The 12,878-nt window shown below is 43.0% G+C and overlaps 2 protein-coding genes across 6 annotated transcripts in view; one reads left to right on the forward strand and one right to left on the reverse strand.

Annotated features, from left to right (window-relative positions):
• Positions 1 to 1,897: 1,897 nt before the first annotated feature.
• Positions 1,898 to 11,666, reverse strand: mtfr1l (mitochondrial fission regulator 1-like). 3 transcript variants are annotated; one of them, XM_029688466.2, is made up of 8 exons: positions 11,548 to 11,666; positions 10,460 to 10,608; positions 10,132 to 10,218; positions 9,881 to 9,993; positions 9,439 to 9,650; positions 8,038 to 8,416; positions 6,218 to 6,368; positions 1,898 to 6,053 (listed from the first exon to the last, which is right to left on the reverse strand). In XM_029688466.2, the coding sequence occupies exons 2-7, from the start codon at positions 10,472 to 10,474 to the stop codon at positions 6,245 to 6,247; spliced, it is 930 nt and encodes a 309-aa protein (XP_029544326.1). In that variant the 5' UTR covers positions 10,475 to 10,608; positions 11,548 to 11,666; the 3' UTR covers positions 1,898 to 6,053; positions 6,218 to 6,244. The 3 variants fall into 3 exon arrangements, with proteins under 3 accessions (XP_029544326.1, XP_029544324.1, XP_029544325.1); XM_029688464.2 differs by having other exon boundaries at positions 10,132 to 10,239; XM_029688465.2 differs by having other exon boundaries at positions 1,898 to 6,092; positions 10,132 to 10,239.
• A 475-nt stretch (positions 11,667 to 12,141) lies between these two features.
• si:ch211-15d5.11 (nuclear receptor coactivator 7) overlaps positions 12,142 to 12,878 on the forward strand; it is a 30,672-nt gene continuing 29,935 nt past the window's right edge. For 2 of the 3 annotated variants that reach the window (XM_065004324.1, XM_029688468.2), the window contains exon 1: positions 12,143 to 12,247. The gene's annotated coding sequence lies outside the window, so the exon portion shown is untranslated. Of the gene's footprint in view, positions 12,248 to 12,878 lie in introns of all 3 variants that reach the window. The other variant, XR_010459795.1, reaches the window with a different exon arrangement.

Genomic DNA, 12,878 nt, shown 5'->3' on the forward strand with positions numbered 1-12,878 from the left:
AAGACCACTGTAGTGGATGACCGGAGAATACTCTCTATGATGAAGAAAACCCCCCTGACAACAGCCCAACAGATCAAAAACACTCTCCTGGATGCAGGTATAGATGTGTCAAAGTCTACCATATGTAGAAGACTACTCCAGCAGGACTACATAGGGTACACTACAAGATGCAAACCACTTATAAGCCTGAAAAACAGAAAGGCGAGATTACAGTTTGCTAAAAAGCACCTAAAAGAGCCCCAACAGTTCTGGAAAAAAGTATTGTGGACAGATGAGACAAAGATAAACATGTACCAGAGTGATGGAAAGAAGAAAGTGGAGAAAAAAAAGACATGCCCATGATCCAAAGCATACCACCTCATCCGTGAAACATGGTGGAGGGGGTGTCATGGCTTGTGCCTGTATGGCTGCCAGTGGAACAGGCTCACTTGTCTTCATCGATGATGTGACTGCAGACAGAAGTAGAACAATGAATTCTGAAGTCTACAGAAATATTTGATCTGCTCAGATAAAACAAAATGCCTCCAAAATCATTGGACAGCACTTCATCATGCAACAAGACAATGACCCTAAACATACTGCTAGAACAACGAAGGGGTTTTTGATGGACAAAAAGTGGAAAAACCTTGACTGGCCGAGTCAATCACCGGATCTGAATCCAATTGAACATGCATTTTACATGCTAAAGAGACTGAAGGCAATAAGTCCCCGAAACAAGCAGGAACTGAAGATGACTGCAGTATGCTGCCTCCGCCTTTGTGCACGGAGGAGCACTGCCAGAGCCCTGCAAAATTACCTCCAGAAGACCTCAAATGTGCATGTGTCTGCTCAAACGGTCAGAAACAGACTCCATGAGGGTGGTATGAGGGCCCGACGTCCACAGGTGGGGGTTGTGCTTACAGCCCAACACCGTGCAGGACGTTTGGCATTTGCCAGAGAACACCAAGATTGGCAAATTCGCCACTGGTGGCCTGTGCTCTTCACAGATGAAAGCAGGTTCACACTGAGCACATGTGACAGACGTGACAGAGTCTGGAGACGCCGTGGAGAACGTTCTGCTGCCTGCAACATCCTCCAGCATGACCAGTTTGGCGATGGGTCAGTCATGGTGTGGGTTGGCATTTCTTTGGGGGGCCGCACAGCCCTCCATGTGCTCGCCAGAGGTAGCCTGACTGCCATTAGGTACCGAGATGAGATCCTCAGACCCCTTGTGAAACCATATGCTGGTGTGGTTGGCCCTGGGTTCCTCCTAATGCAAGACAATGCTAGACCTCATGTGGCTGGAGTGTGTCAGCAGTTCCTGCAAGATGAAGGCATTGATGCTATGGACTGGCCCACCCGTTCCCCAGACCTGAATCCAATTGAGCACATCTGGGACATCATGTCTCGGTCCATCCACCAACGCCACGTTGCACCACAGACTGTCCAGGAGTTGGCGGATGCTTTAGTCCAGGTCTGGGAGGAGATCCCTCAGGAGACCATCCGCCACCTCATCAGGAGCATGCCCAGGCGTTGTAGGGAGGTCATACAGGCACAGAGGCCACACACACTACTAGTCTCATTTTGACTTGTTTTAAGGACATTACATCAAAGTTGGATCAGCCTGTAGTGTGGTTTTCCACTTTAATTTTGAGTGTGACTCCAAATCCAGACCTCCATGGGTTGATAAATTTGGTTTCCATTGATAAGTTGCGTGTGATGTTGTTGTCAGCACATTCAACTATGAAAAAAGTATTTTATAAGAATATTTCATTCATTTAGATCTAGGATGTGTTATTTTAGTGTTCCCTTTATTTTTTTGGAGCAGTGTATATATTACAACATTGTTAAAGTCGGAAACAAGAGTTTTTGAACAATGGTCAACTATCAAAGTGGATGATAAAGAATAAGTCTGGAGTTTAAAACATCAGCCCATCTTTATTTACGTTTCAAAACAAGACAGACAAAGAGCTCTTTCTTCCATTTGGCAGAATAAAACTGACAAGTATGGCGGGCATATTATCAGAGACCATTATGTGGCATGGTCAATAGTTATCCAAAACAAAAATGGCGCAAAGCAGAATAAAAACAAAGCTGGTGATTGAAATGCTCAGTAAAGATCCCTTTCTATCAATAGGAACACCGGTACACCAAGAATAGTAGTAACTGCTCTGGTTCCGTTACCTATGGGGTTCACAAAACGCCTGTAAAGACAGACTCTTGACCACATGAGTAATGCCAAACCTTGAAAAATAAAATAAATCTGAAGCATACTTTGTGAAATGCTCAGCTCAAAGCTTTGATTCTCTCGATTTTGCACACTTAAAATGGGAATATTTGTTAGAAGACCTAAGAGGAGCCAGACACTGAAGAAAGAAACAAAACAGACGAGATACAGACCTTAACACACAGCTGGGCGTCCTTATCTCACCCCATAGACAACTTTGTGGGACCTCGCTTTCACTGCAAACTAAACTACAGTTCCACTGCCTAGAGGCAAGTTGGTATTCACACATCTCAACAAAGAGTAGAGTAATATAATTATCTTATCCTGATATGATAACTCAAAATGAGTGGAGAAGCATTTCTTCTGTGAAGGGGGAGGGGTTTCATGATAAAGGAGAAGAAATGACACATGATTGGCTCCCAAAGCAGTCAAGTCAGTCACTTGATGTATGCAAATGTCAAAAGTGTGGTTGTTGACAAAGAGAATGATAGAGGTCTCTAGATGTAGAAAACTTGTTTTTTTCATGGACATTGCCATTGAGGGATCCCAGCATTTTAAAGTAGTAATCTGGGTGGGGATTCCTATGACTTAAGGAAGGATCACATAATTAAATCCAGGTCACCAGGAGGGATCAGCCAATGAATTATACTTGTGAGAAAACATTCCATAACTGCAAGTGGCAGTAAATAGCCGAACCTCGTCTTTATACCTGTTCAAAACACACTCTAGGTGGCAGTGTGCACCCTTTCAGTTTGTTTGCCAACTCATAGAAGGAGAAAGACAAAATTGACTACTTCAAAATGGAGATGGCCTCAATGGTGCTGCCGGTGCTCTCACAGACGCCATAATGGGACAGATACAATGTGCCTATGGGTGGTTGCGTAAAAGTTTAGGGGCTCAAGAGGTGTGGCAAACTGAGGAAAAAGACAAAAACATTGGAAAGTTACGGCACACCAACCAATAAATAAAAAGAACAACTGCCATATTGGAAGAGGCAATAGGTTTTGTTATAAGGCGTCAACAGGAGATAATTTTCAAAAAGACACAAGAGTCACTCATACTCATATCTTTTAGTGTATCGTGACAGTAAACATGCACATTGTCACATTCCCAAGAGCCACGCATTCTACACCATAGGGAAATCTGACATTTTGTATCTACATAAAAAAAACTGTACAGTTGTTCTCTGGTGTCTTAACAGGCAGCTATAGCGCAACATCACACAAGAGAAAACTTTCATTCACATTTTACCGTAGATTTATAAGTCTTCCAAGCTTTCCTTGTATCACACAAGTCCGAAGACGACACATCAAACACATATCATTCATATTTAGCCATGGCCGTCCACTGATTTTAATTGGGATTTATTTATCTGTATCATGTTTACCAAAGGGCCATCAATCAAGCTAAATTCTGAGAGTCATTACCCCAAGGACAGCAATAACATGTTCTCGTATGGATGCAATGGGTTAATGAGTAGGTCCTGAAGAAGACTGCAAATAAATAAATCTATGTTGTACACATTGACTATGACCGCAAGGTCATTATTGTATTTCTAATGCAGCCATAACACTGAAAAACATGAGATTTTTAGCTGTAAATGAACAGAGTATTAAGTGTTTTGTAGTAATCTGTTACTCTCCTCAGTCTTATTTGTACATACAACTTCAAGTATGTATTATCACGACTATACAGAAACAAAATTAGAAAAAATTACAACTATCCCACTCAAACAAATGCATCCATCCACAACCTTCTGTTGAAAGTCTAAGCTTGTCAAAAAAAGAAGGGGGAAATGGTTTCTCTCGTGGTACTAGGACTGGTACGATATCCTAGAGAAACCCCAGCCTGTACATAAAAAGATGACTAGGCAGTACTGGAGTCAGTCTGGTGATTAGCGAGAGCCATCAAAGCAGGTGAATCTGTAGGGCATGTTATACGGTGCCCACAAAATGACGTTGCCATGACGTTGCTCCTGAAGCAATGGGATAAGGAATCTACCTTTTTGGGAGGTGTGTGGGAGCAGACAGTGAGTGTAAACAGATTGTTGATTGAATAACAGGAGTGGTGTGGTTTAGCTAGCATATTGTAATGGCTAATGTGATGCTCCATCAGACGTTACAGGTTAGGTACTGTTTGGCATAGCACATAGAATTTAACCAACGTTCACTTGGCGAGACTTCCACCATTCCTGACTTGGAAGACCAAATGTATTCTAAAACATCCATATCTAGTTGCAGGGAGTTCGTTTGAATTTAGAATATGCTGTTATACATTTTTTGATCTATGAAGTAATCCAACAATCTGTACGCCACCATCTTGACTATTTCAAAGTCAAATGAGTTTAATCATGACATGTGGCACTACAGGGTGGACACCCACCTGACTTAATCAATGAGAGAAGATGAACACGATGGCGGTGTACACATTGTTGGATTACCTCATGGAGCAAAACATTAATTCCATTTTTTTGTGGGGGCGGGTAGATCAGCTTTAATATTGCAGATAGAATGTAGGTTCTATCCATGAAATTGTCTGCATCATTTTCAATCTCCTTATTTGTTCATTTCCCTACTCTGATTGGAATAAACAGACTACAATACTTCTGCTATTTACAGCTGTTTCACTCACATCTACAGTACCTGTCATTAAATAACTATACATTTATATTTCTAATTTACTCTTTCTTCAAGTGCTGGATTTTCACCCACAGCAGCCAATTCACATTTTCTTCCCGATCTTAATGCCAACCCTCCGGAGTCCACAGATTAACCCATCTTTCCCAGTATAATGCCAACCTTCCCATGTCCACAGATTAACCCATCTTTCCCAGTATAACGCCAACCCTCCTGTGTCCACAGATTAACCCATCTTTCCCAGTATTACGCCAACCCTAAAGGTGTCCACAGATTAACCCATCTTTCACAGTATAACGCCAACCCTCCGGTGTCCACAGATTAACCCATCTTTCCCAGTATAACCCCAACCCTCCGGTGTCCACAGATTAACCCATCTTTCCCAGTATAACCCCAACCCTCCCATGTCCACAGATTAACCCATCTTTCCCAGTATAACGCCAACCCTCCTGTGTCCACAGATTAACCCATCTTTCCCAGTATTACGCCAACCCTAAAGGTGTCCACAGATTAACCCATCTTTCACAGTATAACGCCAACCCTCCTGTGTCCACAGATTAACCCATCTTTCCCAGTATTACGCCAACCCTAAAGGTGTCCACAGATTAACCCATCTTTCCCAGTATTACGCCAACCCTAAAGGTGTCCACAGATTAACCCATCTTTCCCAGTATTACGCCAACCCTAAAGGTGTCCACAGATTAACCCATCTTTCACAGTATAACGCCATTTAACAAGTTCATAGACTCGATGCCAAGGTATTGGGACATCAAAAACCTGTTCCCAACTGACTTGCATTTTATATGGTACGGCTGTCAAACCTTTTGACTTTTCTTTTTAATCATTATTAATGGGTGGCAGACTAAATATATTTTTCTAAATTCAAACCCCCTGAAACTAGACATTGACTTTTAGAAGACATTAGTTGTCTTCCAAGTCTGGAATTGAGGAAGAATCGACAAGTTAAGGTTGGTCAAAAATTCTCTGTGCTACGTCAAACAGCACCCATCTAATAGTGCCTATCAGCCAGCTACTACCATGGTCTGACTAGGCAATATTTTTAATAGCTAGGGTATGGTTTAGATTTGTTGGGGTTCAGACTGACTGGGCCTGCTGGGAGGTGGTGGTTTGTTTTTCCGTCTGGTTTAACCGTTGCCACGGTTGATGAGGTGCAGCCGGGTCTCCACGGGACTGGGTCGTCAGGCACAGGCCTGGCAGCAGAAGAGAGAGACGCAATGAGAGACAATCCTCTGTGAACCAAGAGTAAAATGCTGTCATGCAACACACATTGGAAAGTCCACTGGCAATTGAACATTTTCAAAGTAAAGCTTGAATGTCTGTGGAGAGGGACTACTTTCTGTGTGGCCTGACTTACGTGGGGAGGTGGAGGACTACAGGGGCTCTAGGTGTGTTTCTTCATCCCCCTGATGTCTTCATCCTTCAGGGTAAACTTCTTCCTCAAGGCCTCGGAGATCAGAGAGGCGGAGTCCGACTCGCCCATCAGGGAGGTGCAGCCTCTGTTGCACCTGCATGGACACACACATTAAGAGCATGGTCTGGTACAAAGACAACTGAAATCCATGACCTAATTCAGAAATGGCAACTGGCAGCCAAGGCCTCCCTGTTTGTAGGCCCACAGATTTTCAGAACAGGATTAAATATATTAGTACCTGTAAAAAGTTTGGACACACCTACTCATCCCAGGGTTTTTATTTGTACTATTTTCTACATTGTCGAATAATAGTGAAGAAGTAAAAATTTTGACAAAACACATATGGAATCAATGATAGTCCCACTAAGCGCAAACCAGATGGGATGGCGTATCGCTGCAGAATGCTGTGGTAGCCATGCTGGTTAAGTGTGCCTTGAATTCTAAATAAATCACTGACAGTGTCACCAGCAAAGCACCACTACACCATCACACCTCATCCTCCATGCTTCACGGTGGGAACCACACATGCAGAGATCATAAATTCACCTACTATGTGTCTCACAAAGACACGGCGGTTAGAACCAAAAATCTCAAATTTGGACTCCTCAGACCAAAGGACAGGTTTCCACCAGTGTAATATCCATTGCTCGTGTTTCTTGGCCCAAGCAAGTCTCTTCTTCATATGTGTCCTTTCATACGTGTCCATTTTTTGTGTCCTTCACTTTGCTGTGGCGGTCCTCATGAGAGCCAGTTTCATCATAGCGCTTGATAGTTTTTGCGACTGCACTTGAAGAAACTTTCAACGTTCTTGAAATATTACAGGTTGACTGACCTTCATGTCTTAAAGTAATGATGAACTGTCATTTCTCTTTCCTTATTTGAACTGTTCATGCCAGAATATGGACTTGGTCTTTTACCAAATAGGCGTGGTATACAGAAGATGGCCCTATCTTATCACAACACAACTGATTGGCTCAAACGCATTAAGGAAGGAAATTCCACAAATGTACTTTTAAGGCACACCTGTTAATTGAAATGCATTCCAGGTGACTACCTCATGAAGCTGGTTGAAGGAATGCCAAGAGTGTGCAAAGCTGTCACCAAGGCAAAGGGTGACTACTTTGAAGAATCTAAAATATATTTTGATTTGTTTAACACTTTTTTGGTTACTGTATACACTTACATGCTGATACGATGTTATGCAATTCTCACGATTCTATATGCATTGTGATTTTGTGATTTGATTTTCCAAACATATGGCTCACTATATGTCTGCTGCAGAGAGACAAGAGAGCATGAGAAAAGGAGTTACAAGCTATAGGATGAAAAATACCTGAGTTTTGGCACAGATACAGCCGACTAGCACAATCTAACGTTACTTACAATAGCAAAAAAAGTTTATATAAGTCAAATATCGGTATAATATCGTCCCAAAATATTATTGCGATATGTAACTATTGATTTCGTCCCCCATTACTAGCGGGTATGAATGTGGGAATGCAGACCGGCAAGCCACTGAGGCCCCTCATAAAGAGTTCAGATTTTTTGTGACCCCACCCATCAAAGTTGCCCATCCTTGACCAAATTGATTCCTCTTGCTGTTTTCCATCTGTGGAAAACAGGACAACGACCAGCTGTGCTTGTGTTTCCTGCCAATGCATTATCATACACCTTCTGCTGACATGGTATTTACACTGTGTGTGTATTAAGAGACATGAGAGGAAGCCATTTTCTTCCGTATCCTGACTCGCCCTTTAACCTACCTGTCCTTGCTCATCTTCATGCGGTTCATGTCCTTCAGGATGTCCATGACGTCAGCAAAGCTGGTGGACTTGGACAGCGACACTGTGTCCTCCTCCGCCTCCCGGAAGTCCATGCTGGGATGGTCCAGGTCAAAGGTCGCCGAGGCCGTCATAGAGGCAGACATGTTTGCGGGCGGCATGGGGTCCGGCATAAGCTCCGAAACCACAGACACCACATCCTCCTCCTCATCTTCCTCCTCCTCTTCCTCTTCCGTCACATCACTGATGACGAAGGAGGCTGAGGCGGCGGGCTGGTAGGGCGCCGTCTCGAAGGGCGCCATGGAAAAGCTCATGCTGGTGTCGTCGGGGGACAGGAGGTCGGGGGTCAAGGGGTTGGAGCCTTTAGGGTGACAAACAGAGCAGAGACAGGCTAGTTATCACACTTTTCAGATTTGATTATTTTCCCATAAATAAACCTCAGAATTGGGACAGACAGAGCCTTAAAGGGATGCAGATTGGCAATCAACTAATCTCCTGCACTGGGGTCACATGGTCAGGCTATTTAAAATACAGAGTCCTCTGATGAGCTTCTGATGCATGGGCAGGCAGGTTAGTGTGCTTTCAGTTTTAATCCCAAAGCCCATCACTTTCAGAGGGCGAGCCCTACACTCGTCTAGGAAAATCAGGTTATCTGCCTGATAAGAACTCCAGTGTCATCTAACAGCGCATGGCTATAGCATGTGACACTGTCCTCATAATTTCTGCAACAATGACTACGGTATATGCTAATGCATCCACGACATAAGACATACAATCCCAAGGACCAATAAGACACATACGTCTTCTAAAATATACACATGGTAATATCCGAGGTTGATTAAAACAGGAGGCTCTTATTATTACACATCACTGCATGCGGTAGCCATACTGAAGATTATGACACTTTAAACGCAACACATAAAGCCAAGCTACTCTAAGACAATCCCCTTGCTGCATAAATGACAAAGCGTCAGATACTGTATATAGGCACCAGAGGAAGCTAGCGGGAGAAGTGATAGGAGGAAGGGCTCATTGTAATGGCTGGAATGGAAAAATGAAATGGTATCAAACATATTTGATAAGCCACATGTTTGACTGCATTCCATTAATTCCATTCCAGCTAATACAATGAGCCAATCTTCCTATAGCTCCTCCCACCAGCCTCCACTGATAGGCACTTAGGAAGGGCTCTACCTATTTTTACAAGGAGCATGTGTGCTCCAGGTCGCAGAATATTTAGGCACATATGCAAGTAAAATGGTCGCACTGTAGAGCCCTGATAGGCCTAATATAGCTAGCTAGCTTTGCCAGAGAAAGAGCCCCTTTCACTGGTGAATTTAACTTAATGACAGCTGTGGGGAAACTGCTTGACAAATTCCCTACCAGATTCTGTGGCTACGATCTTGGCGATCTGGGAGCGGAGTCTGCTCAGCTCATCCTGCAGGGAGGTGGTACGGTTCATGGCCGTCACCGCAGGCTTCCTCAGCGTCTCCACCTTCTTGACGTCGCGGCGGAAGTTGGGCACAGAGGAGTTCCTGTGCATAACCAGGAGAGGCGTGGGTCGCCACTCATGTCTAAGAGGGCGTGAATCGCTCCTGAGAAAAGAAATGGACCACAAGAAAACGCTTGCATTAAAAGAACAGGAGGTGAAAGCCTCTATCACATCTACCAGAGTGTCCTTTGTCATAAGTAATGCTAGCATAAACAATAGGCCAATTATTTAGACCCCACGATAGCTGACATATCTGCGGCCTCAGTGAAGGAACATACTCAAGTTCAGCAGCCACATTCTTCTGCACTGTGGGTGAGAAAAGCACATATTTACCGCACTCTGGCATAGGTCTCAGACTCCTCATCTGCTGCGATCCAGGCAATGTCTGCCAGTGTGGGCACCGTGGGGCCATCCATGGGCCGCAGAGGAGGGAGACCTGGGAGTTCCTGGTAAACAGGTGCAGGTTCCCTGTTAGCACTTTTAATGCAATTTGGCCACAAGGTCGGCCTTCTGACAGAAAGTCATTGTCTGTACCGTGTACTTATGCTATTGCATGTGTTGAATTTGATAATGACCATATTTACCTGGAAACATGCCCTGGGCGGTGGTTTCATGGGTACAATAGAGCCTATTCTCCTCACCACACTGCGAGTCGACCCATGAGGCTTGTTCTGCCAAATAGGAATAACCTCCTGAGAATAGTGGTAAGAAACATGCTGTTAGTTTTTCCAACACACCACAAACTTAGCCTGGTCCCAGATCTGTGGTCTTGCCAGCTTTGCTGTCATTGTCAAGCCAATGAGTGGGATGGAGGGTAGAAAAAGACTGGCACCCAGGCTACCACAACCACTTGTTAGTACACTTCAGAATGCATGCTTTTAATCTATAAAAAGGGCTAGCAAGCTAACTTACTGCTTCGGTTTCCATGGTGAATGATCTTGCTCATACAATGTGCAGAGGACACCTAATCAGCGCTGGGCTCAGTTGGCTAATGTGTGTTTAGTAAACAAAGGACATGTCATAAACAGTCTTCAGACGCTGATACTGAGGTCTTCCAACATCTGTGAGGGAAACAAAGACACATGTTGACAATTGAAAATGGACTATGTAGATTATTGACAGCAGGCCACACATCCAGCTGAAAGTTATAAATGGCTTTAACTAGCTACATAAAGTTAGAAGACTTTATGTACGAATGGCTAATGTTAGCCATCCAGCCTTTTCGAGCCAACTCGGTAGCTATGAAATTAGTAGACGAAGTTGCCTCAAAAGTGTGTTGAGGATTATATTAAAAGGCTTAGTGCAGTCAAAAACGTGATATATATATTTTTTCCTCACTGAGGTTGGAATAATACTGTGAAATTGTGAAAACGATGATCGTGCCATTTTAGTGTAAAAAATGTTTGAAAAGACCACCTGTCAGCCTGTTGTGGTGGGATGGAGTTTGTTTCTTATTGATATGCCAGCAAATTGACAAGAGTTCCAAACCTCTTTGCAATAACAGCTAGTTTTCCCCTCCCCACTCAGACAGGCATAGCAAAATTCTTGTTTGAGTAATTGCTCTTTGCTAAGATGCTATTTGTTTCTTTTTGACCATTTTAATTTAAAACAATCACAGTAAGGTACTTAATTATTACCCAGAAATGATTTGACATCGAGATAAATACAGCTGTATTGCATGGGACCTTTAATGTTGCTGTAAATGAGGTTGATCAAATGGCATGAGTGGATTTTCAATGAGCAACAGTTCCGAACACCGAAAGTATAATCCTAACATATCACGCAAAGCAAATGATTAATAATAAATTGACTAGCTAACCGGTTCACAATAAATTGATTAGCTAGCTGACCGCAGTTGCTAACCGCAAGTTATATGTTAGCTTGCTAGCTAACAAGCTTCAGCCGGTCCTTTGATTGACCCTCAAGCGTAAATCGAAATTATACCATATATTTCGATTATCTTAACACAATATAATGACAACTATAAGCATGCAACTCACATTTGTTAATGTAACGTCTGAGAGATTTCAATAATTATTTTCTTTTCGACTAACACGTTCTCGTTTTCGTCTTTCAGACTTCAGCAATGTTATCGTTTTACTAGGCCCGGAAAATGCACTCTATTCTATAATGTGATTGGTCGGATCATTACACATGCCTTTTCTCCAGCCAATAAAATTTGAGTATCAACAAGCGAAGCGATGTGACGACAGTGCCTCGTGTGGCAGGAAAAGCAAATGCGAGGCTTTTTGCAGAATGGCTGCGGACCCCCTTATAAATAAGGGTAATATTTCCCTAAACTGGAAGCCACTCTAGTTTTCTATTCTAAATTGAGGAAGGCCATGCTATTTGTTCCGACTGTTTTATGCATAGGCTATTTCTCTGCAATGAATGAGTGCCACAAACCAAAGGAATTTTTAAAAGTTACCATTGTCATTTAAACTGTTTGTATGGGGGTGCGTGAAAACATTGGATTGATGATTACGGAAAATAGTTGTTCTAGCCATGCAATGATTCCACGCATATGCTCAAAGACTCCTCAATCTCCGGCACTGGAGGGTGGATGAAATGGGCGGAGCGTATATGCTCAACTTTTTGCTGTTGTCTGCAGTGATATCACAGAACATAACACCGTGGGTAATATGAAGCCTTCCGAAATCACTCGCTTTCGATCAACATTCCGGGCAATCTTTTTGACAGGTCAGTCCCTAAATCCTTTCAATATTAACATTTCCGAATTCAGTGTACCCCACTGCTACGTTTTATTGACGCATGCCTCGAATTTTCGATATGGAAGTGAGGAACATCCATGTTTAAAAAGACTACAGTAATATATTGCAATATTCTCCAAGACAATGATTTGTAGGGATGCTTCCTTCTACATTAAGAATCCGTATCCCTTACGTACTTAAGGTTAGTGTAGGAACAGATCTTCTAGTGAAAGAAAGAACATTTAAAATATAGTTCCATCCATTGCATCAGAACTCGGGCCCAAAGGAATTTGAGCGCTAGCCCTAAGCAAATAAAATATGTTATGTCTGCTTGTCAAGAAATAAGGCAACAAAAATACCATTCAATATCAATCAAATGTATTTATAAAGCCCTTTTTACATCAACAGATGTCACAAAGTGTTATACAGAAACCCTGCCTACAACCCCAAACAGCAAGCATTGCAGATGTAGAAACACTGGCTAGGAAAATGTCCCTAGACAGGAACCTAGAAAGAAACCCGGCTCTGAGGGGTGGCCAGTCCTCTTTTGGCTGGACCAGGTGGAGATTATAACAGTACATGGCAATTAAGGCCAGATCGTTCTTCAAGATGACCAGCAG

The sequence above is a fragment of the Oncorhynchus nerka genome, linkage group LG18, assembly GCF_034236695.1.
Source record: "Oncorhynchus nerka isolate Pitt River linkage group LG18, Oner_Uvic_2.0, whole genome shotgun sequence".
In the NCBI taxonomy this organism is placed as follows: domain Eukaryota; kingdom Metazoa; phylum Chordata; class Actinopteri; order Salmoniformes; family Salmonidae; genus Oncorhynchus; species Oncorhynchus nerka.